Source organism: Lates calcarifer, linkage group LG16_LG22 (genome assembly GCF_001640805.2).
Source record: "Lates calcarifer isolate ASB-BC8 linkage group LG16_LG22, TLL_Latcal_v3, whole genome shotgun sequence".
In the NCBI taxonomy this organism is placed as follows: Eukaryota; Metazoa; Chordata; class Actinopteri; family Centropomidae; genus Lates; species Lates calcarifer.
This window is the reverse complement of record NC_066848.1, coordinates 19,876,538-19,903,214: the sequence shown is the minus strand read 5'-3', so window position 1 is coordinate 19,903,214 and position 26,677 is coordinate 19,876,538. Positions and strand designations below refer to the sequence as shown.

The window sequence follows — 26,677 nt, the reverse complement described above, 5'->3', positions numbered from 1 at the left end:
TGATCATGCTGAAACAAGAGCAGAGGGATCAATATTGTTAACACATCTTTCCTTTTTATCAATATTTAGGTAGAGGAAATGCAATTTGAAATACAGAACAGGAAAAAGAAAGAGCTATGTACAAACACACATTTTGTAAACACTGCGGACAGAAATTACGGAAACTGTGTAAAAATGTAGACAGACTTCTCACTACAGGGACTACTTAAGATGAGGAATTGGATTTTAATTTAAAAAAAAAAATCACAAACAAATGTTATTTTATTAACCAAAGAATGTCCCACTACATATTGTCATTTATGTCAGTACAGGGGATTTATGGTTTATGTATTTTTATGGTTATTTTTAGGCTGTTACTTACAGAGGTGTCACAATTGCAGCTGAGACAGTTGAGTCATTATTTTATGTTTTATTTTTTTATGTTGTATTTTGGACAACCAAGTTATGCAGTTTTGTAGTCATGGCAAAAATGTTCTAAAGTAACATCATCTGTTTTTAGATAACTAAAAGATGATTTCATAAATATAACTAAAGGAGGGAGAAGAAAAAAACTACAACTCAAAATATGTGGTGAAGTGCAGTTTAAAACTAAAATCTTTAAACCTGCTTTTGTGTTGCTGCTTCCACCACCCAGGTTTTAGCAATTGCGTATCTTGCCTCACCATGAACATGCTGATATGACACAATAAGTATACCACTGTTGCCAGTTCCCACAGTGCGTGCTCTGGTATCACCAACAATCCTATTGAGAGAGTCAGACTTGGACAAAACCCTGTCAGACTGGAAGTTGTAACCAAACAAAAAGCAGTGATTGATGGGCTCTCATTAAAGACTCACTACAGCATTGTTTTTAAAGTGCTTTATAAATAAAGCTAAGTTGAGTTGAGTTGAGCATTGCACACATCACTGCTCGGACCAGTTTAGGCTGGACAACTGGCAGCACAGCTTTAGACAGGTTGTGACACGCTGGCATGTTGCTGCCTTATCCAACAGCTTTGGCAGAATGTGGAAGCAGATCTGCTGCTGCTGGAAAGACTCCGTAATGACAGAAAATCTGTAACCAAATCTTACGCCACATTCAAAAAGTCTCAGTTCAGAATCAACATTTTGATTAACCTGTCCCACTGAAGTGGGGCAAGACACAGCCTGTAATGTAAGATATTCAGTCTAACGGTAATTGCACAACACAGAAACACACACATTCTGTCAGATGCCCACACACTGATCATCTGAATGATAATGTAGCTGATTCCACCTTACTCACCTGCAGATGAAACAGACTCTGTTTCTTTGAGCATAGGCATGACAGGAGAAAGACAAATCATCTTTCAGCATGTAAAGTCATGTCGTAGTCATCAGTGATACAGTGGTCTCATCATCACAATAAACTACTTACTGATAACCTCATTCCTGGCATTCCAATGATACTGACTTTTGGACTGGTATAGTGTTCTCCTGTATTAAAACAATATTAATCTACTGTGAGGACAGTGAGAACATGATTTTGTGTTTATGAGCTATAAGACCAACATTCAAATACTTGAATGCATCTTCTCCACAAAGACTAAAATGTATTTTTGTAAGCATCAAACATCAGCTGTACACCAGAGCTGCATTTTGCCGAATTTTGATGACATGCCAGAAATGATAACTAATGTAACTACAACTTTGAAGTGTAGTTATGCATCTGGTCTTCTAACTTTTTTTATGGATAAATAGTAAGAAGAAATAAAGGAAAAACATCATTTCAGAGCACTATGAGTGACCCCATGTCTGACCTTCTATCCTTCTCAGATTTTGTCATTTCTTAATTCTTCAAAAGAGAAAGTGAAATTTCAGAGAACAGTGACAAAATCCTGAAAGTTTACTTGTTGCATTAAGCAGTAATTTTGATTCTGATATATCACATCCAAACAGCTCTACATTCTCCAGTAAATGGACAGCTGAAAACAATCTCAGAAAATGAGTAAATGTGCTTTAATAATAACTGTTGAAGACACTGGGTGCTTCCATTGGTGTAAATATTTCTCTGTTCCCACTTTCTTCAGGCTCACATTTTGTCCACAAGTAGAAAAAATACTGTTTTGGATTTTATAATCATCCCTGAGCAGCAGTACTCCTCCTAATAGAGCACAGAATATGATCCATTCATTTGGAGTTTTCTGGTCAACTTACTACCAGTGATGCTAACACAGGGTTAAAGTAGAAGCACAAATTAACATTAACCATCACATTCAGCTTGTGGATGTTAAGTGTGAAATGAATGCACTGTATTACTCAAAATGTGTGAATAGAATTTCATCAGACAGACTATGATAAGAATCTGGTGGGCAGTCTGCCGCAGTTGGTAGCTGCTGCCAAGGGTTTGTTTCATATCCTCACCTAATTTGATCATGTCAAGTCCTGTTTAACCATAAAGCAGAAATTGCACACGTTTGTTTGGGTGTTGCAATGTTTAACTGTCAGGGATGGGTGGTGACGGTAGGTGTTTCTCAGCATCGAGAGAGAAGAGCGAACAAACATGTTCAATCTCAAATGTGTTCTCAATGTCTCAATAAATGTGTTTTTTATTGGTTTTGTCGGTACAAAGCAGTCTTTGCACTGGTGGAACTCCAGGTGCAAACAAAGCAAGAAAAGACACAAGTCAACATAAACCTCTGTGACAGTAAGATAAGTCAGAGTGTGATACTTTCTCCCTCCCTCACATGGTGTCTTTGTCAAAAACACAGATTATAGAACAACAAAAATCAAGCATGAAGGTGAGTTGTAATGAAAAATGTAGGCCAAGTAGTGAAACTGACATTGTAACCTTAAACTGAGCTCTTGGCTTGAGTTTGAGTTTCACCTGTTGCACCTTCCAATTCACTCTTTGCTCAATAAAAAATGCAAATACAGTGGTCTAATCTGTAGGCATCAGTTATTAACATCACAAAGAATGGAAAACACAGAAGCAAATATTTTCCATGACAACCGTTTACCACAGCGAGTTAGATATTAAAATATGAGGTTCATCACAAAGAAATCTGTCAGCATGGACATGAGGAGTAATAACACATGGAAAAATGAAGTAAGATTAACAAGTCAAATTTTGATGTGCTTGCACAACTCTGAAAGACTGATTTCGACCACTGTGCTCAGCACCACTTTTAAGTCCAGATGTATTATAAATAATTATTTGTCTATGTATAAAAGTTGTTACCATCCTCAGAAAAGGGACCCAAGGAGGTTGGTGTAGAAGTAAAAGTCTCTATGTATTAAAAAAAAACCAATAACAACAACAAAGAGCAATCATCAATAATATCCATAAAACAAGCAGGCAAAGTACAAAGGGTCAAGCTGAGGCAACGACCAAAAAACAAGAGCAAGGTCAAAAGCACGAGCAGCACAGGCACACATAGTACAGAACACTGGAAAGGTATGGCACATGGCACAAGGACAACCTAGCAGAGAACAAGTAGAAATGGACTATTATATATACTCTGGGGAGTTAATGAGGGAAAGTACAGCAGGTGAATGGGAAGAAGATTTGTCCTGGAGGGAAGGGCAGGCAGGGGGGGGTGGGAGAGAGTGTTAGAGCCTGAAATGACAGCAGAATTAGAACATACACTCACCGGCCACTTCATTAGGTACACCTGTTCCACTGCATGTGGCACCAACTCAATGCATTTAGGCATGTAGACATGGTCAACATGACCTGCTGAAGTTCAAACCGAGCATTAGAATGGGAAGGTGATTTAAATTACCTTGAACGTGGCATGGTTGTTGGTGCCAGACGGGCTGGACTGATTATTTCAAAAAATGCTGATATACTGGTTTTTTTCCGCACAACCATCTCAAGGGTTTACAGAGAATGGTCTGAAAAAGAGAAAATATCCAGTGAGTGGCAGTTCTCTGGACAAAAATACTTTGAGACCAGAGGTCAGAGGAAAATGACCAGACTGATAGGGAGGCAACAGTGACTCAAATAACCACTCATTACAACCAAGGTATGCAGAAGAGCATCTCTGAACGCACAACATGTCGAACTGTGAACTGTGAAGCCTTATAGAGATGATGTATACGTGTGTCTCTGTGTGCGTATAGAGGTTTATTTTAGCTGCCAGTATGCCTCAGAAGTTGTTTGTCAGAGAGAGACTCTATAAGGAATGTCCACATGTCTGTATGCCCTACAAAGAATGTAGGACACATGGATGGATACATCCTGAGCTTGAAAATGCAGCCTGGTTTTAGTGAAGCTGTAAAGTGTCCAGAACTGGATGACAATGGTCTCAGTGGATCAGTGTATTATAATGACAAAGCATCTAAGGAAATAGAGCTGAATGTTTTGTTGCAATGTTTTTTCTCTTAAATTACAAACATCTCTGTGATGCAAGTTTAAAATGCCTCAGTGCGTCTTTACAGACTTTACAGGAACATGTCCAGGTCAATTCCTTCTTGTCCCGTTAGAGGGTGAGGGCAATCGTGAACCAAACAGTAGTTTAATTAATTTGAAAATCAAAAAGAAAGAAAGAAAGAAAATCACTGTGACACTGTGACACAGACAGAGAATGTAAGAATGGGGAGGTGAATGGTAAATTTAATGTCAAAAGTTTAAATTCTTTCACTTCTCCTTTTCCATTATCTCCTGTGTGTCTCAACTCAGAGACATCACAAATTCCTTTAACATAGCAGAATTATTTCAAATGGCCTCACCCCTGAGCATCTTAGAAAACTCTTTCTCCAGAAACTACAGAACTACAGAAGTAAGGTGCTTTCGTTTCTCTTGTCACTGTTCGTGTTTTTCTGTTGTGTCATTTGACAGAAGCCGCAGCCTGTGCAGGCAGTTTGTTTTCTTTTGGAGTACTCCAGCTAGTGTAATCTGGTTTCTCAAAACCAGGATAAGGGTTTATCCAGTTTTCTCAAATCAAGATATGATGTTTACATGCACAAACACAAAAAATGGATAACTTCAAAAATTTGATTATAACCAGAATACTCAAGTCCATGTAAACACATTCATTGTCTTATGTTACAATTCCCTTTAAAAGTGTTTGTGTATGTGTCTTTATTTTGATCTTAATCCTCAGGTCCACAGATGTCCACAGTGCTGCTATTTAAAACTTTATTCTCTTCTTAAATGTCAGCGGACATACTAACCACTGTCAGTCAGTTTCTATCAGCTGATGGAGGAACAAAATAAAAACACATTTGTAGGATATCACTGAAGAACATGAAGTCCATATGGACGCACACCAAGTCTCTGTTTGATCTGACCAGAGTGACTGACCCTGCAAATGTATGCTAGTCACAGAGCGTGAGCTGCTTCTCAACACGGTCATGTCATCTGAATTACTTTAGATTGTACTTTCTGATGTTGGTGAGGAGGTCATAGAGAGGATATAACCTGATGCATCAGTACGCTCAGTTCAGGACTTTGATATTCACCCAGTCCCTGTAACTTTATCTCCTCTGCTGGTCATTCCAAAAAACTTGGTGACATAGTTTGATGTGAACATGCACTACCTTCCAGTACTGAAGAATTACTAGCTGTCATCTTTCAACATCTCCTTCTACCCACGAGCACTTGCAGTCACTTTTCTGTAGTTGCCTCACATTTTGTTTCCTTTTGATGTCACAATAGATTTTTTTAATATATGCAGTTACAGTTGGCACCACCCAGATGAGGGCTGATTTCATTGGAATTTGGTGGAATGTTTCATTGTTGGAAAGTGAAAATGTGATTCATTTTGATACTGATGGTGCTGACATGTGGCTTTTTGTAACACATTCTACATTTTGGGGTGTAACTTTGGAAAAAATGTATAACTGTTAACTGTTGCTCTGTCCCTCCTAAACATTTCTTAGAATCTCCAACAATTTTGAGACATTATAAAGTAACATGAGCCTAAAACAAAACCTATTCTTGTTCTTGTTCCATACAATTTTCTGCTTATTCTTCTAGGTGTGGCCTTTGTGATACATCTTCAGTACATTGTGCAATTGCAAGTAAATATAAACGACACATATATGCATACTGACCCCATATGCATTAAAAAAACACCATCATAAATATGCCAAATGGTTCAGTTAGTCCCATAGTGACTTTATTAACAATTACACTGTGGCATGTACTTGTGTGCTACTGAATTTTATAGCTTCAATTATAAACTCAACATAAAGATGGAAGTTTGTTGTGGTTACAGTAATAACTAGAAGGATAGGCTTCGGAATGATCATGGTCATGATTCATCCCTTGGTAGGAAATGGAGAAATGGTTGTCAACATGCATCCAACCCTGACCTCCTCCCTTTGCAGACTCTTGCTCCATTATAGAATCACCTGACTTCCTCCTTGTCCACTGATAGACAAGAATCATAATTGCTACAGCCTCTAGAGGGTTCTATTACTTGAATTTACCGTAAACAGGCATTTACTGAAATGACTAATTCTTACATTTTCTTCTTGGGAGGGCAGTCTCTAAGTTTGTGGCCAAAATTTAAACCTTACTCTACATGCAGAGGTCCTTTTTCTGTATACTCCACACCCCCAGTGAGTCTGTGCACCCAACTTCAGGACAGGTTATGTTTACTCTTGGATATTTGGCATGTGCATTATGTTGTTTATGTGCAAGGAGATGAGTCAGATGACTTTCCCCTGGCATCAAATGGACATACTAAAGATACCAGATATCCACTTGAGGACAGACAGGGAGGGTTTGGTGTCCAGTTGGGGAGATTGGGTGGTGATAAGCCGGAAAAAGAGAATTTGGGTTAAGGGGTAATCAGCTCAAATAATGCCTCTACTCCAAATTATTCCAGGTCCATCAACTTCACAGAGATCTGTTCAAAGAGGAGATTTTATCTTATCTTTCTATCTTATTTTTACAAATAGAGGCAGGGTTTCATGAGAGCCTGGGCAAAAAGTTGAGACTGCAGCCAATTTTAGCATGAATTATGAGCCATGCCCATTATGAGGCTTTGATGATATTTGACAGGCTTTCTCAGGTTATAATGTGCCTTTTTAAAGCTGCTACATGTGTCATAAAAATAAATCATTACTTCAGACAGTAGTATGATTAAAGGAAATGACCACATTGCCACACTGACACCCTACATTTTGCAGTGTATAACTGAGTAAGATTTGGAGGGAAACACTGCTGGATGACCTTGTAGAGGACACACAAGCTCTTGTTCTGTTTCATTTTAACATCACTGACAGCTTGGTTTCAAGTTCACCTTTGTGTAAATCTGACATAACATATGTACATACGTAAATTTGTGCTGTAGACCAAGACCCAGAGGTTTTAATGGAGTAAATAGACTTGCTTCTTTTCCCTCTTCTTGTTTTAAGTATGGACAGGTCAAACAAAAACCCAAAGTCTAACCATCATTAAAGCTGTCAGGGAAGAGCACCCATACTATGAGCTGCAATTTGACCTAACAACACAACACAAAAGGAAATATGAGACATACACTTCTAAAAAGTACACTGTAAAGCTCTGTGATGTGGTTTGCATTCAGAAAATAAAAGCACAAATCGAGGGTCAAGGAAATAACAGTTTAGCTTGTAGCATAAATTGTGTACTATCTATGGCATGGCACTATAATTGCAACAACACATCCCAAGTCACACATTAGTCTTTCACGGTGTCATAGAGGTCCATCCATCCATCCATCCATTATCTATACTGCTTATCCCTTGTGGGTCGCGGGGGTGCTGGAGTCTATCCCAGCTTACATTGGGCCACAGGCCGGGTACACCCTGGACAGATCTCTAGTCCATCACAGGGGTCATAGAGATCAAAACACAAATTGAAACGTTCATCTCATGAGCTCATATCATGTAGACTGACTAATTTGTCTTCCAACATAATTTTCTCCTGATTCACTGGACTAAAAGAGAAAATGTATGTGTGGGGAATGCAAAGGATGAGGAGATGGAAAAGTGACAATAAACTCCATTCCTCAGTGGAGCAGACATTTGCATTACTTTCCTCTCTCCCTTCAGCTTGATGAGCGAACAGTGACAAAGCTAAAAAAGCTGCTTGTGTAACAGTTCTCACACTCTGCCAAGTCGTTTTTTTCCTCCACCAAACCAGGTTGTTAAAGTCTATAAATCTGTCATGTCAGACTCTGAAACACTTCCAAACCGCGGATTGGGCTGAAACTCTGCTGCACACAAAGGCTGCTTCTTCACATCTGGAGCACAAACAACAAGAACTTGTAGGGCTGTGGGCATGTGTCTGTGTTTGAAAGACAGATTTTAACATGAGGGAAAGAAAGAGCACAGTGCACAAATAAGAGGGAATCTTTATTTTAGGGAGGATTTTTTGAATGACTGAGTTCTTGTGAAACTCTGAATAAATGTTAGGTTCCCTCTAATTATAGTTACATTTAACAATGCACAAATTTCAATAGTTGTTCAAGTCACACTGAGTCTCATATATTTTGGCAATTTTTTCATAAACGTTATTTATTCAACAGCTCAAATAATTCAGGATGTATCTTTAAATGTGTAAAAGTATTTTTCCAGTATAAATAATAACAATTGCCATCTAAGAAAAATGTACAAGAGCTTACAAAAATTACAAAAAGCCATCATATTGCATATATCAATACCAATGACAATCTCAATTTCTATGTGGCTTTCTGCACGTATCCCTATGATGCAAGTGTGTAGACTGCTGTTTATATCAGTGTGAGTTTTATCCTTTGTATGTTAGTAACAGTCTGTATTGTTTTGGCCGACACACCTGCTTTTTGGAGCCAAGATTGAAGAAAGCAGCCGCAGGGGTCAACTGAGGACAAGAGCCTGCAGGAGGATTTAACCACAGAAGGAATATTTATTGCAACGTTACAGATGGGAGGGATCAGTAGTGTGGAGTTTATGGCCGCTGGTAAGGAAAGTGTTTCACTTTTAGGCCAACAGCACTGGCCCTTTATACAGCTGATAACTGAGTGGAAACAAGCAGAATTTGTGTCAGACTCAGAGTTTATGATTATATCTCTTATAGGCACAAGCAGGATGGGAAAAAAATCTAATTATCAGGTTTTATCTCTATACTCTATAAGACAAATCAAGTTTAATAAAATTTGCCTTTTTATTCCCAACCCCCTCAACTCCCCTTGCTGGGAGGTCTATTTCATTTCATAGATTGACCAATTAACCTCCATGTCACAATAAACCAGAATACTTTTGTGAGGTTTTGTATCCACAACATATCATCATCACCTGTTACTTCTATTACAACTGTGGGAAAGTGAACTTACAATAACATCAACTGTAACTTGGCCACACCTCAGCTCAAAATGTGGGAGTCGGTGAAGGTGCCGCAGCTGTTACCATAACTAAACACACAATGCATATCATCCAAAATACTGTGGTAACCGATAAGTGGTAATTTGCTATTTCATGTCATTTGAGGCTCAGTCTAATTTCCATGGCAGCAGTACTCTGCTTTTATACAGTTTAAACCCTTTGGTCTGTTTCTACCTGACTTTACACACCTCTGATAAATGCTTAATAACCTATTATGTAAACATCACAGAGCCATGAAAGAAGGCACATGTACCATTAAATGTATAAGGATAAATTACTGAATTTATTCATCTCCATGAATATATAGGACATTGAATGCACTTGTTGAAAACATTTTTTGTTCTCCCCCTAGCATGTGGAAATGCTCAGGGTCTGTATGACTGTCCTTCCCAAAAGTTATGTTGTTAGGTAACCTGTAGTGGTGCTATGTGATTACTCTGGAAGCAAAGAAGGCGACGTAGTATATAGAGCGACAAAGTTAGCATGAGCAGGAGGTTGGGGTGGATGGAGGGGTCAACTTTAACACAGGAAACTGCTTTTCCTTGTGAAACAGGGCCATGTTCTTTCTTTTGTGCATGATGATTCCATTACCTTAATAATGTGTTTGCTTTTGTTACCATGATGACAAAGGTCCAGCACGCTTCTATGGTATGAGAGGGTGGGGACAAACAGCTTATATTGCCATCTAGGCCAGAGGACTTGTTGGCCAGGGAGAGCTGCATTCACTCTACTGCTGAAAAGACATAGCTTTAGACAAACAACAACTGTATTATGAAGACAAAATAAAGGACCATATTTGGCAATCAGATAATGTGCACACCTGTTGGCAGGTCTCCCAATCTTGATACCAGGATACCTTTACAGGAAGTGATGACTTACACATCACACAGTCTGAGATATTGTTGTGACAGTAAGAGTTGAGCTGAGTCATCAGGATTATGGGAAATTCAAATGTTATGCTACAAGTTTTCAGTCACCTCAATTGTTTGTCTGCCAGCTCTGTCTGGGTTCAACATCTGAGTCAAGCTGGGTTGAGATTTTTTTTATTTTATTTTTTTATGGTTTGTTTAACAAGGCATGAGGTGTGTTACTCCGGACAATGACAGGAGTGCCTGAGAGTTTTCATTTCAGTCATGGTCCTCATTGATTTACCTTATGACATTTGAGCCAGTTGGGATGAAAGTTGCATAAAATCTTGTGTTTGGAGATTGAAATTTGTGCCAGTGTTGACAATAAACCCCACTCAGACACAAGAGGCAACAAGTCAATATGAATGTTAACCCTGACTGTGCGAGTCTTCAATATGACCCATTGCCTAATACTTTAAATCTTTTGTTAAAAGATACTGTATATACATATATACTGTTCATCAACTATGGCCAAATATATCAAATGTAAATATATAATGATAATTTAAATAAAATACCCTTACTTCAGAAATCTTGTTGCACTCCGGTGGGACAAATAAATAAAATATGATGAAATAAGTTCAGTTACACAATTATTATGTCAGCTCCGCTGGAAGCCCACCAATGTTAACAATCCATGAACTTTAGATACACACACACATTCTTATGCACAAACATGTATGCATGCACACACATGCACGCACACCCACACACACACACACACACACACACACATATATATATATATATATATATACACATTGAGATAAAACACCTCAAATACCTGGACTGTTGACAGTGACATTTGATTGCATGTTAGAAATATGGCTAAGTCAAGAGAATTGTCCAGAAAGTTCAGAGAATAGATCATTGACTTGCACAAACAAGGAAAAGAATACAAAAAGATAGTTAAGGCACTGAATGTTCCTGGATATACAAAAATAGGAAGCTATCAATACTGTAATAAATAAATAATAAACACTGAAGGGCTCCATGCTCAAACTCCAACATGTACACCACTACTGACCCAAAAGCACACAAAAAAAGTCGGCTCCAATTTGCCCAAAACTATATAAATAAGCCAAAGAGGTTTTGGGATTCTGCTCTGTGGACTGATGAAACAAAACTGGAACTTTTCGGGCCTCTTGATCAGCGGTATGTCTGGAGGAGGAAGAATGAAGCACATGCTGAAAAAAACACCCTGCCTACAGTGAAGCATGGCAGTGGCTCAGTAATGCTCTGAGGCTGCTTTGCTTCCTCTGGCACTGGAAACCTGTAGCGTGTGGAGGGCAAGATGAATTCAATCAAGTATCAGGAAATCTGGAGAGAAAATGTTGTGCTGTCTGTGAGGAAGTTGAAGCTTGGGCGTCATTGGACCTTCCAACAGGACAATGATCCCAAGCATACCTCAAAGTCCACAAAGGCTTGGTTTCAGAAGAAGTCCTAGAAGATACTAGAGTGGCCATCACAGTCGTCTGACTTGAATCCCATTGAAAATCTCTGGTGGGATTTGAAAAAGGCAGTTTCAGCATGCAAACCCAAGTATAGCAGTGAACTGGAGGCCTTTGCTAGCTATGCATCATGTTTGCAGCAGGTTATAACAGCAAAAGGGTGCTCTGCTAAGTACTAAAGATGCTTGTCATGAAGGGGCTGAATAATTTTAAAACTGCAGTAGTCATTAAAAGTGGCATTTTGGGTTGAATTTGGAGAAACCACTTGTAAAAGTAGTTGTGTTGAGCTTTTTAAATTGTTATTGTTTGATTTGTTTCTTGCAAACAGCTGCTAGTTTGTACATTTTGCCAACAAACCTAATTTGCAGTGGGGGTTGAATAATTTTGATTGCAACTGTATATCTATATCTATATCTATATCTATATCTATATCTATATATCTGCATTACGATGAAATCAAGGAAACCAGAATCAATACATAAGTATAAGTAAAAAGCACTTGAGCAAGGCATAACGACCATAATACACATATGGAGCAGTCACTGTCCAAGAGCAGAAAACTAGAGGCCAGTGTTTTTTGAATTTCAACAGTGACAATTTTACCTTTCCCCTGTTTATCCACATATGTTTGGATAAGTTTATTTACAAAGGTTATATTCCCTTTGACCAGAGCTGATGGCGACTTTGTCTGGACACAATATCAATATTTTGTTGGTGAAAACATGCCGATGTGACGAAGGTAAAAACTGTGTTAGATTTAGTTGAAAGGTGAAATGTTTTTTTATGTTACCAAAGTTTTCTGTGATACCATACTTATCCGCCATATTTGTTGATAGCTAGTTATCTAATCTGTATACAGCTAAGAACATGGAGTCATGGTTGTGCCTCATTTTTAAGCTAACCTCTGTTCCTCTGGCCTTAGTTAGATAGAGGACCTGTTTCATAAGTCTTTCCAAAAAGCTGAAACATGTTGCTGAGTGTTTCTGTCTATATGCTGAGATAAATGATGCTCTACAGTACTGCTGTACTGGACAGTAAAATGTGAGCATCTCATCATTTTAACAAAGATAAAAGTCCAAGTGTTAAGTAAACATTCATCTATAGATCCTATGAGGCTTTAAAAGGCTCTAAAAATGTCCATCCATCCATCCTTCCATCCATTTTCTGCCAATTATCTGAGGTCAGTAGCAGTCCAAACATCCCACCAACCTTTTTTTAGCCCTTCCTAGAGGATCTCTAGGTACTAGTTGTATATGCCTGGAGTAACTCCAATAAGAGGAAAGGAGCCATCTTAATCCGGTGCCCGCACCACCTCAACTGGCTCCTTTCAACGTCAAGTAGCAGTGGCTCTACTCTGAGCTCCCCCTGGATGTCAGAGCTCCTTACCCTGAGGCCAGCTTTGTGTTCTGGCTTAGTTCTCGCTACTGTCATTCCTTAACAAGACCCCTACATACTTAAACATCTTTACTAAGGGCAGAAACTCTGTCCCAACCTGAAGAGAGCAAGAGAAGAGAAGAGCCAGTGCCTACAAACCATCCCAGTGCATGCTGAAGGTCAGGACCCAAACAAAGTAAAAAGAGCCACATCATCTGCATTTTTAGACCTAAAAATATACTGACAAAAATGAGTGATCACTGCAGTACAATTGTGACATAACATAGTGACATGTTTCCAAGCCCTTCACCTGTATTTAATCTTCACATGCACACAAAGTTAAGCAGGGACATTCTGAATGAACCAAATGATCTTTTTATCAACATTGAAGTGCATTGCTCAACTCATATATGTAGAAAGCAATGACTGTTCTGTATATATATTACAGTAACAATGGCTGCCCTGGGTATGTGAATATATGTGACCACCTATTAATGTCCATAATAAATAACTGACAGTACATTTTCTAGCTGTGCGTGCGTGTATGCATAAGATGACACAGAGTTTCTGTTTCAATAAAATAAAATAAAAAATAGTAGATTTACAGCAGAAAAGCTACCAGGCAATGTAAAAACCAGTGTGCATTTTGCATAAATGCTCCTGTGGAAGAAAGATAACATGAAGCCTCAATCTCATGATGATGATACTGTGTCTCTTTTCCCTTATAGCCTATTTACTTTAGTAGGTTTATGGCTATTTCATATGAGGACGTTGTATCATAGAATTGTATGAACCTATATTATGTTCTGTACCGTTTATTTGCTATGGCCAGTTATATTTAGCAACTCCTCTAAACTCAAAGCTGAGGTAAGGCACAGACATGTTGGGATACTGAGGTAGAAAACTGACCCCACTATAATAAAACAAAAACAGAAGAGACTTTAAAAAATGGGTTTGTGGGTTTATATTAACTAAAGTGACAATAAAAAGCCACCAATAACTACAGTGCCACTCCCACCCCTCCTTGCGATGTGCACATATGACGGTAACTAATCAATAAGAGGGTGAAATGTCTTTTGATTTGATGAGGGGATTACAAAGGCCTCTGTGTGACACCACACTGAAACAACACCAGCAAGTAAAAAAAAAACTTAAGGTCATTGTCCCAACATTTGGCACTATTGTGTGATTATTTTTTGAAATTTAATAGGGTGAAATAGCTGAGTCAGCCAGTCTGCTCCTCTCCTATTAAGAAAGATAATGGTGGACTGTTGGTGGGTTACTGAGTGACAAAGAGGCGCTGGCCATGGCCTACATATTTCTGTTTGTTTAATAAACGATAAGATCCCTCGCTCCCGGCATTAAAGTAGGACACCTCCCCACCACAGGGAGACAGACAGAGAGGAAAAAAGAAAGTAAGAATGAGAAAAAGCATTGTTGGGCATTAATTGGTGTCTGCAACAAATGACAAATAAATACAGAATAAGAGTGAATGTGTGTTTGTGTATGAGCGGTGTAAAGGTGACTGACCCAAAGTGAAACTTAAGCAAAACTTGGTACCTCTGCTTTAGTTTCAGCTTAATTATTGAAAGTATGTTGCAGAGCCCTTACTATTGACAAACCAAACACACAAGACATTGTTCCTTCTGTTCACTCTATGATGTAGCATCTCACTGTAACACTGCATTATATACAATGCTGTGTTACTGTTTCCACTGTTTCAGGCTTGTTTTTGTTGATTTCAGATATAGTTTTCTGTCCCATCAGCAAGTAGTTACCATTCATTTCACATAAAGGTCAATGTGTGACCTTTATGAAGTTATTGAAGTTATTGAAAACTACAGAAACCAGCTTACTGCTGTCAGGCTTTGAACCTGCTCAGACCTTTCTGGGCCTCATGTGCTCACAATGAACTAGTTCTTCAGTTATGGAGGTCCACAATCAGTTTGTTACTGACTGATGCATGAATGGAAGAAGTAGTTTGTCAGTGATATTCTCATGTAATGTCTTGTAACTTGCAAAAATTTCTTCTAACAATGTTAGCCAAATTATTTGAACAAATCTATTCTCCTACAGTTTCTCTATGTATGTTTTTTTTTTTGTTAATGTTGATAAAGATAATATGAAATGTCAGATAACACTGTGATTCTAACATTGTGGTCGTCGACACATTCATGAACAACTAAACCCCACTTCCATCCATAAACCAGTATAATTCATTCATTCAAACCGTAGAAGACTAAGGCAGTTCTCAAAGCAAGGTATGGATCTAAAATTATAATTTAAAAGACACAGTCAGCAAATCCTTTTGTAGAGAGGAGTGACCCCTCGACACCTTTTACTGTAAATACTTGTGGAAACACGGCAGAACATACAGTACATTATATAAGACTTGGGCAACAGAAGCATAATAGGTTTCGAAAAATGGGTGCATGGTCAGCTCATGTTAAAACCCACAAGAACATGTGTACACAACATTTGACAGATACTGATGAACCAAGTTTACAACTGTTAAATAACAAAAACATGAGAAGTACATGACTTTTACCTACTTTTACGTGCCGTCTGCACATTTCAATCACTTCAAACATCTGACATGTGAAAATAATTACATCTCATCAAATACTTTGAATCCATTTGAACTATTTTCAAACAGATTTTCAACAAGGTCTTTAAACTGCCATCCCACTGTATAACCTGACACAGTTTGGTCCCATTAACATTTAACAGACCTGGGTCAGATCAACATAAAAAAGCAACACTTTTCTGACATTACATTATCCCATTTGTCCAAGCATGAGTTCCTCCTCCAACATCTCCCACTTCAAGGCCATAAAATGCGTCCTTTTGGTATTAAGCACAAGGGTGGTGATATTTTTTCCAGTCGGAAGCTTGTTTTTACAGCAAGTCCAATGCATTGTGAATGTGGCATGAGGTCCTTCTCACCCAGATGCTTGGAGAGGAGCTGCTTCTGGCTCCTGCTGCTGCTGCTTTGGACTTGTTGTAAAATGATAGAAAAGACCCATTGTTGAATAAGGAGCTTTTTCAGACCATATAGATCCTCAGTGAGACTGGGTGAATAACTGACCCAGATTAGACTGATGTAAGTTTGAATGGTGCAGCCATACAAGCTGCTTGGCTGTTGCTTGGTTACCTCTGGGTTTTTTGCCAGTTCGTCTTTAGGACTTTAGACATCTTGCCATGGCAACCTTTACATAAGACAGTGCTGAGTATTTAAAACCAGAACTGCTCAGCTTTGGACATGAGACAGCAGTGGCAAAGAAAAAAAGTTATAGACAGCTACACTAGAGGAAGAGAGCTAGGACCCCACCAGCATTTTGTGGTACATGTCTGTCTTTATACAGTACTGTCCTGACCCAATGTTTGAAAGTTATATTGACTTAAGGTCCCAGTGAAATAACATCTATAGGACAGATATAGAGGGGCACTTTGATCTGACAAACAGGATATTTGTGATGAGAACTGTGATGGCTTTATGCAGTACATTGTATGTCCACACTCTCCACTCAAGGATAAGATCACAAAGTTTTCCAGGGAGTTGATGTCTCCATAGCATTTTGTCCACAAATTAACATGTTAACAAGTTTACATGTATTTAGCACTCGGGTTACAGTCAGGTTTCTCCAGTGAGCTGACTTCTTACACATTGTGTAAATAAGAAACCTGGTTTCTGTAATCTTCATCGGGGATTGGAAAAACCTAGTTTCCCCTGCTGGATCTCTCCTGGACAATCTCTCCATTTACCTGTGTAACCTAGTTTCCCACAGTAACCTGGTTATATAAGTGCATGTAAACACAGCGAGTGAAAGCTTTCCACAAACAAAAAAACTAAACCCAGAAGCACTCATATCTGTTCATAAAGTGCCTTAACTGAATCTTGAAAGTAAGTACCCACTTGAAAGAAGAGGAATTTGAAAATCTCGAGGTAAAGCACAGAACCTTTAAAGCAGATGTCCAACTGTTAAATGAGGAAAAAGTGATATGTTATTTTGGATTTTCTGAGGACATGCAGCGGGTTTGTATTTCAAAGATTGTTCCAGTAAGGAAATTTGCAGGCACTGAATGCCAGTGGTTAAGAAAATGCTTAATTCAAGCTGCATGCAGAGGTGTGATTAGTATGACGTAATAATCTGTGAATGCTTGGTCACAATTGCTCAAGACATCTCAATAATGACTGCAAACATGTTAATAACAGAACAGGACATTCAGAAGATGGTTTCTTTTCCCATCCTGCTTCATCATCTGTTCAGCACTCAACTAACAGTTAACATCTACCAGCGTCTGTCTGCAGGCTGCTGGTCATTTTTCAATGATACAACATGAAAAAAAGAACAAAAACAAACACTGAACTGTCAATCAACAGCTCTGGTTCAGCTGTGTCATAATATCACAACATTTAAAACAAAATTAAAACATTTATGCTGCGGCCTTTTGTTCGAGAAAACAGGCAGCAATGTCAAAAAAAAAAACACACACACAAAAAAACAACAATCTACATCTCACGATACACAATAGCATTCTTCTCCCAGCAAAGCTTTATATCCTGACAGTGTGCTGCAAACAAAGCAAAAATTATATAAAACACATTTACTATGCCTTCATAAAAATATATTTAAAAAGTCACCAAAGCAGTGGAGTCAGAGTCAACACAAAACAACAAATATCAAACCCATACATCTCAAAACTTGAGTGCCCTCCAGAAGTCTTATATTTCAATTCATTTCACTTCTGCTGCCTTAAAAAATTATTTCTTCACCTCACACTTAAATCTAATTCATGCTGAATACTCAAGGATGAAATGTTGCCTACTAAAATGTTGCAATTTGAGCATTTTTAACTGATTCTCTGCTAAATCAGTTTACTCTGGATAGAGTCATGAAATGATATGTCAGTGGAGGGCAAATACCTGGTGTCCTGTTTGAAAAATAGGATTATTGATAATTTCCTGAACAAACTAGCAACCTTTTCATAATTTATAAGAAGTCTGTTATTTTGTGATATAAGGTTTCTAGAGAACACTGGGGAAATAACCTGATATAGTATGAGTGATATGTTTTCAGTGGTACGAGACCAGAAATATCTGAAATATTTATGAACTGTAACTAGAATTTGACCCGTAAAGTTTTTGGAAGGCTGACACAGTTACCTCTTTTTTATGAGACATATACTGATATATAAAACTAACACAGTCCATGTGCAAATCACAGAATTTCTAGTGTGTCTAGTGTCAGGAGGAAGCTTCCATGTTATCTGCTAAACATTTAAGAAGTTGGCAAACTGACAAGTCCAACCCCAGTTTAACTATACAAACTGTATTACAGTCTGTCATAATATTGTTTGACATCAGAACGCTCCTGTTGAGAAACTTGTTCCCTTTATAGTCTGATCCGTGACCACAGAGATACATAAGGCGCATTGTGGTAGCTGTGGCGGACAGATAGCTAGCATTGCTATTAGTGTGTGTGAGTGTGTGTGTGTGTGTGTAGGTTGGTCACTCCAGGCCGAAGCCCTCAGCATTGGAGATGGCGATAGTGAGTTTGTGTTTGAGCTCTTTCCTGGTTCTGTACGGAGGCAGACAGATCTGATTAAAACAGGTGTGAGAGATCGGCAACCTGACAAAGACAGGGAAAGAGAGGAGAAATATAAGTTATGCTGATCATCCATTTTCTTTTTGTAAGGTGGAAAGTTTTTTAAACAAGTTGTCAACTTTTGTTAAGCTACAAGGATTTATCCTCCTCAATATCATTTTGTAATTGTATTGTTACAATTATTGTTAGAATTATTGTTATTGTCAGTATGGAACAACTAGAAAAAACCAGCTGTGTGTGTGTGTGTGCTTCATTTTCTGACCCAGTTTCTGGGTTTTTTTCTGTTAAACACAGCGTCTTATCTCCTGCAGTACAGTTCACACCACAGCTAATGATTATAGTCACTTCAGTACAATCCACAGAGAAGAGAGATGACAGGTACAGTGTTAATACTTCACCTACCTGTTAAGCAACTCAAACACTGTAGATAATGTAATTACAAAGAGGGAATACAGATGGTTAGTCTTTCTCTCTGAATCTGTTGAGGCTTTTGGTCTCCAGAAAAATTCTGTCAAAATAAATTCTGTTAGCATCTGTATTGTGAAGCCAATGGCTTAAAAATCTATAAAATAAACTGAGAACTAATTTGACTGAGATTAAATTTCAGGTGGATTGGGGTTAATGTGTCAGTATATAAAAAAAATATATTAAAAATCAGGTCTAAGACCTAGAGTCTTTTGGTTTAACATATAAATGCCATTAGGGATTCAGCAAAGTGTATTTGGGGTGTTCTGGGAGAACTTGCAGCAATATAAACATTTCTCCCGCAATCTCACCAGGTTCTTCATGTGTATATATACAGGTTTTTCAATGACCAATCTGTGAAGTGGGCTCTGTTTGGTCAGTTTTTTTTTTTGGAACCTACCAGTCAGTTGGAACGTCGATCTTGGAGATTTTGAAGTTGAGGTCGGCCATTCCTCCGACAGGAACGCGGTCGCTTCCTGTGGCGAAGTGGAGGAGCTTCTTCTGCAGCTCCAGAGGGAAGGCCAACACCACGTCCCAGAAACACCTGGTGCAACACACGAATGCTACTGTCACACCACAACTATGTACGGTATTACTCAGATGAGTATTTTTGAGATGAGTGGTGGGGCCACACAGTGAAGTGCTTAATGTGTGACTCAATCATATCATGTATCACACAAGGAGTCTGTTCTTTTCTGTCCCCATTCAGTTTTGATGGAGTGATGCTGCCATGTCAACAGATTAACAGACAATTATTTTGTGAGTATATGATAAGATTCATCAGAACTGACAGGAATTAGGGACAAAAACATCAAATAAGAACCAAGCTGTGATTAATAAAATGAGTCTTTATTTTTTCTATGATGTTTGCCAGCATGGAAATCCCTCTATGAGAAATAGACAGTTGATTGTTACACAGTCAGACAGACAGTATTGAAGTTGTGTAACAGGCCTGCAGCTGCTTGTTGTCAGCTGTCAGCACCGTGCTGAGTTACATTATCTGAGGTTGACAAATGTCGACTCGTTTTCCTCCCCTGCTGTGTGAAACACAAGGACTGGAGGACTTCTCTCTCTCTCTGTGTGTGTGTCTGTGTGTGTGTGTGTGAGTGAAAGAGAGAGAGAGAAAATGTGTTACATTGATGCCTTGCATGCAATCTACCCATGCTGCAAACCATTAGTCACCATCTCTCAAAAAAACTTTGGCATTCAGTGCTTACAAAAAACTTTGCTTCTCGTTGAGCTGAGAGGAAACCAATGGGCGACAATTCTATTTTCCAAGCAGCAACACAACTCAAACCAGCTGTGCTTTTGTTTTGTATTATTTTATTAGATACATATTTATAATAAGGAGACTGTCCTCAGCAGATTAAGTACCGATTCTTTGTTTAAATAACTAAAACAAGCCAGTGTCAGACAGCAACTTCACTACCACACAGTGGCATCAGTCTATGAACATAAACACTGGATGGGTAAAAAAAATGGGGTCAATCAGTGAAAAGGAAATGCCAGGCAGTTTGAGTCAACGTACGAGCGGTGAGTGTGCAGCATGCGTGGACTTCCTGCATAGCAGGATTGGTCAGTCTCAGTAAAAGAGGAAGCGGAGGTGCCTTACCGTACTGTGGTGTCGGTCTTGCTGTATCCTTCATACTGAGCGGCTTTCTGCAGGGCGCTCATGTCGAGCTCCGGGCTGCCGCACACCAACATCTCCACCTCCTCTGGCCGCAGCAACTGCAAAAACAAGAGAAAAATACTGAATGGCATGATATGTAATTCAGGTTTGGTGTATAATTGAACTCATGCATCATTCCCTGAAAATTTCTCATGTGCAGTCTGCTCCTAACATGAAAATTAATAATGCAATATTGCAATATATAAATTAGATATTTTTAAAACATTAATGGCTATTGCTGAAACAATGCTGGCTATAAACAGTATCAAGGGGGTTCATGAGCTCATGAAATTCTTAAGGATTATAACTGTAACCAAAGGACCTGTGTTGTTAGTTCACTGGCAGCGTCAGTGCCTGGCTCAGCCCACTGCATAGCAACCACGGGGTAGCACTTCCTGAAAACAGCTGCAAACGCAATAGCAGCCTTTCTGCAGAATTTCCACCAAAAATATGACAGTGGTCCAGTGCAACAATCGTTTCCGCTGCTTGAGCGATGGAAAAGCAACACAACCAGTAAATCAGGAAACAGGAAGTTCTGACTCAACAGAGTAGCTGATAAAAGAAAATGTGTCAAACTATTATGGGGGTTTACAGTAGTAAAAGTCTTATTAACAACCATGTAAAAGTGGAATTGCATAATACATTTTATGTCCACAACACTCACACAATTTACAATCTAGTGTCTTGCTTGTTGGGCAAGTCTGCACACAGGAGGAATCTGTGACCTACATTAGTGACTTGCAGAGTCAAACATCAAAACATCAAATTATATAGGTAGATTAGAGAAGTTTAAAGAAATAACTAAATTAATAAATGTAACACACGAATCATTAAGCATAATTTGAATAGAAAAAAGTTCACTGTTTCTTCACTGGTTCAGTAGTTGCACTGACAGGAAGACACAGATAATAATTTTAAAAAGCTTAATAAAACACTATGGTGCCAGGTGTTCGACACTGATATTGCTCACTGACTCTTTAGTGACCAAAAAACCAGAACCTCCACACCTCACTCTCACATCCCCAAAACACCCAGCCTGAAACTGACACATCAACACACCAACACTAAACCACAAACACACCCACACAACAACCACAGGCCTGCCTCATCACATCCGCCGACGTAATAATGTGGACGTGACTGAAAGATCGAACACAAACAGAGGAGACAGACAGATTGACAGGCAGACAGACAGAGGCAGAAGAAATAACAGAAAGATGTAAGTTAAACAGAGTGTGAGACAGGCCAGGTCTGGACCAGTTCATGCAGCTTTTAAGAGTTGCTCTTCACTTGATACCTTTTTCATATCAAAAGTGTGACAATAAAATGATCACCATTATTTAAAGCAGCGCACAAGTGTGTGTTACATGTCTTAGCTCTTTTAGATATGAGGCAACACCAGAGATTTGATGTCTAAAATCTGAACATCATGAGTAACCTACTGCCTCACTAACAGCTGGAGGATGTGAACCCATCACCTTTCCTTTAGCACAGGCATCAGACTAAAATTTCCACATCTACACAAGAAAATCTAGAGATACCCAAGATATTCACTGAGCAAACTGTGCTTCCCATTGGAAAGCCAAAGACCTCTCCACTAACACCACTATAAGGATGAACTTTACATGTTTAGCTCCACTGGCAGGGCTCTAAAAATAGCCAAATCATCTGTACCAATAAGCAGAATGATTGTTTATTCTGTCCAATACATTTATATTATGAGTTGTTATTTACATTACAACCTTTGGGGGCTGCAAGGAGGACTTCAGACCTTTCACTGTACTTGGATGATCAGGTGTAGAGAAGAGTTGCTCTTTAAATTAAAAAAGATGCTACAATCTTCTGAAAGTTGTTTTCATGAACTGTGGGAAACCAGAGGAAGCAGGCCAAAGCAGGTTACGAGGTAGCCGTTATTTGGACAGCTGAGGCTTGTTCCCGTTGTTTCAGTCTTCACGGTTTGGAAGCCTGTCTCCTCTCTGACCCACATTCAGGCTCTTAACTGATAAACCACAGTCAGACTGTTCATCTGTCCGTCTTATCTGTGGTCAGACAGTTATTTTCAGTGTGTTCACTTTGCTGGTGAACAGATCAAAGGTGTGACTCCAAGAGAAATTCCTGCACTCATACACACACACACACATGATCATACATACTGACTGATGTGAGCCCTGACCATAACCGATACACTGTGTGGGTCGGGACCCAGAAGGTCAGTGGCCTGAGGTCGTACATAAACTAACAGCACTTCCATGTGATACTGCTGTAATATTAATCCACAATGTCACAACCTCTTAGAAACTGAACTGTCTTTTTTAGCAGTTAGAAGACAGCAGAAACAAACATGAGTTTTTATTTATGGTTAATGTAGTTGAAGTTGCTCCAGTATTTTATATGGATTCAGTCATTGAGAAGTAGACCATTGACTGTTTTCAGTATACTGTCCTATTCTGAGAGAACCGACCACCGTTTGTGAAGGGGCTGAAGTGCAAGAAATTCTTTCTATGTTAAGATTTTTAGTTACTTTTTGTGGTATATTGTGTTTATTTTCACCATTATTACAAATGGATAGATAGATGGATGAACAGACAACTGATCCATGAGGGAGATTCTCAATATTATAATATCAACAATCATTCAATGTGAATCCATAATTATTCACATGAAAAAAAAGTATCTAAACATTTAAAAGATAGACATTGATATTTGCAGGTTAGATGTGTTGTTGTGTTGAGTCGCTCGGGGGCCTCAGAGCTCCTCTTCTTCAGGGTCCCCAGAGTTCAACAAACAACAACATGATGAGATTTGAGTCAGCGGCTTTTTTATCAGCTCAAATATTTGACTAGGGATGAGGGTAAACAGAATTTAGAGTGGAGCCTTGGCTCCATTTGTTGGACAAATTTCTCTATCCATGATGGAGAAGAGGGAGGAAAGTCTCAGAGGGTCAGTTCACAAATGTGTGTTTTGCTCTCATCTTGAATTTCCTACTAAAACACAACAGTAGTTCCGCATTTAAGTTTCACTCTTGCTGCAGAGCAAGTGATTAGTTCTACATCACTGGCATGTTAATGCTAAATATTGTTCCTGGAAATTTAGATCTGCCTACTAGTCTGAGTAAGGCCACTGCTGTTAGAGCTGTTGTTAAGTCTATGGGAGTGAGGAGCTGGGGTTTAGCTCAGAGGAAGCTGACTGACATATAAATTTTTCCTAAGAACACTTACATCCGGCATCCGTTCAGCTGTGTCATATCTGCTCTGAGTCAGCAGGCGTTAAGATGAAATGTAATGACATCTCTTCATCGTCAAACTGATAAAATACTAAGCTCTAAAATCACTTTACCAAGATTTCAGCAGTTTTACTACCTGGCACTGATGTTGATAGAATGAAGAGTGTCACATTTGATACTATGAATATCAAATCCTGTCAAATTAGAGTACTGTCAGTCTCAGATAGTCTCGATCCACATTTGAAAAGGCTAAATCATCCTTTTCTTGAATTCAAAACAAGCAAAACAAAAAGTTGTTTTGAAAATTCTGGATCTGAGAAGGAGTGTGTTAAAAGGGGAGAGGGAAATATTACAACCACTCTTCCTGAGTTGATTTTTTTTTTAAAAAAAAGATAATAAAAATTTGATGAAAATAAAAATGGTATCAACACTAATCATGGAAATGATACTCTGTCAGGTGAAAGTAGCCCTAGATACTCCAAGTTACCAGAGTGCTGTGGAAATGCCAGGTAGAAAAGATAAAATAATAAATGAATATTTCTTCCTGTTGCCTTAATTACACAAGTGCAATTAACAATCTTTTAAAACAAGAGACACTTGTTTTTTGTGTGTTCCTTCCCCCCACTCTTTTCTGTTCTCTCTTTTGAAGCAGGTTTTGTGTGCAGAAATAAAACTAAAAGATATGTCACTAAACAGCAAGCAGAAAAAATGATACCAGTATTCTGAATGAGTGGAGAATGGCCTGGGCTGATGTCAGGTTCACCCAGCCAGCCTTGGTTATGCCATGTAATACGTACTGTTTGTGATGCTTTCCTGCATGGACCTCAGGGCTAAATGGAGGTCATTGAACTTGCTTATTGAATGCCAGGCAATGTGCACAAATGCATGCCACTGACCAGAATTATTCATTCAACTTCCTGGCCTGCTAACTGCACAGTCTGGAAGCTAATGACAGAGATGCCCAAGAAGAGGTCAGTCCAAAAAGATACAATTCTTTGTTTTACAGCTGACCCTTGGGACACATACCCACACACACACACACACACACACACACACACACATACACACACACACACACACACACACACACACACACACACACACAGTGGACTCACCATGAGTGCATCAGAAGCACACACACTGTGGAAGCCATGGTAGAAGGCAGCAAACTGTTTATAAATGGATTTATTCAGCAGGAAGTCGACGTAGAGCTGGACATACTCTGTGGACAGAGAAGTAAGAACAGAATGATTTTCAATATTCCATTACAGACTTTTACCCATTTACCCTGCAGTCTTGGCTCCTCTATTTAACACACACAGAGGGACACTGGCAGAGAGCTGGACCTGGATGGCAACAAAAACTGGAAACTGGAAAATAAGATTTAATAAGGGAAATAAAGTTAACTTTCTCAGCTCTACCTCATCCTCTTCAAAGGAACAAAGAAGCTTTTGGGCAGAGCCAGCTTTCTGTGTCGCTGCTTACTCTATGTTCAACAGCACAGGAGCTGCATTTAAAAACTGACCGTGGATTACAACCTTCAGGTTGTTAAAACACACAATGTTTTTACTGTCTGCCCCTAATGCGTGTAGCACCAAAGTGCTTAGTATTAAGTTCAGTAAAGAATGATGGCTGTTAAGGGGTTGTTTCCAAAGCAAATACAACACTAGCCATGTCTCAAGGTAGGCAACGAGGAGGGTGTGTGTGTGTGTGTGTGTGTGTCATCAAAAACTGCCACTTTTGATGACCTTGATGATAGTTGAGCTTTTAACACTGTCACACTTTGACAGTGAATGACTCGGAGGTCATTCACTGTCAAAGTATGAAGCTCCTGCTGTGACTCTCAGTGCAGACTCACCCTTCCTGTTCTGCTTGGTGACAGGGATTTTGTCTCCTCCAGGTTTCAGGTTGTAGGATTTGACTACACCCATCTCCTCCTGGAACACCTGCAGCACACACACACACACAACACACAAAATATAATGTCATGTGGGTGGTTCTGGTGCATGGATCTACTGTGTGCAACATATTTAATGACCCATATATGAAGAGCGTTGAAAATGTCTTCAAAGAATATAGTAATTACTGCAAAGTGCAAATCTAGACGATATTAATTCTAAAAGAAAATGTATTTATTCCTCTGTGACTTCCCAGAGTCACTTCTGCCACAAACAAGAAATAGCTCCTGCAAGCCCCCCCCAAAGTGTGACCTATAGTATATATACAGAGAGAGAGAGACATAGTGTTCTGCAGGTTGGTGAGTTCATCTGTACCACACTGGTGTGACTGTGAACAGCCTATAGCTCACAGTCAGCTCACACTGTCACCTCAAATAGCACCTCCACTCAGACTTTTACATAATGTTTCTTTCCTCATATGTTCCTGCCTCACACAAGCCCAGCTGAACCAGAAAGTATTCCATTATATCTGGTTACTCAGTAGCAGAGAGCAGCCTGGTCTGACCAGCCTTTTTCATAAATCATGCTGATGTAATGTAAAATTATGAGGAACACGAGTAGTATGAGGAACATGTTTTAGATGATTACAATGGACCAGAGGGACAGACTTCTGCAGCAGCCTTTATGACATATGATGAAATTTGCAACTTCTTTGAGTTGTTTGCTGACAATGTATCATAATAATTAGCAGATTAAGTTTATGGTAAATAAATAACATAATAA

The 26,677-nt window shown here is 39.0% G+C and overlaps 1 protein-coding gene across 1 annotated transcript in view; it reads right to left on the bottom strand.

Moving 5' to 3' along the window:
- Positions 1-15,333: 15,333 nt before the first annotated feature.
- The window catches only part of hectd2 (HECT domain containing 2), a 46,556-nt gene continuing 35,212 nt past the window's right edge, over positions 15,334-26,677 (bottom strand). The window contains 5 exon segments of the mRNA XM_018660793.2: positions 15,334-18,663; positions 19,505-19,648; positions 20,717-20,832; positions 25,112-25,218; positions 25,855-25,942. Of these exon segments, the coding sequence (XP_018516309.1) occupies positions 18,543-18,663; positions 19,505-19,648; positions 20,717-20,832; positions 25,112-25,218; positions 25,855-25,942 (576 nt within the window). The 3' untranslated portion in view covers positions 15,334-18,542.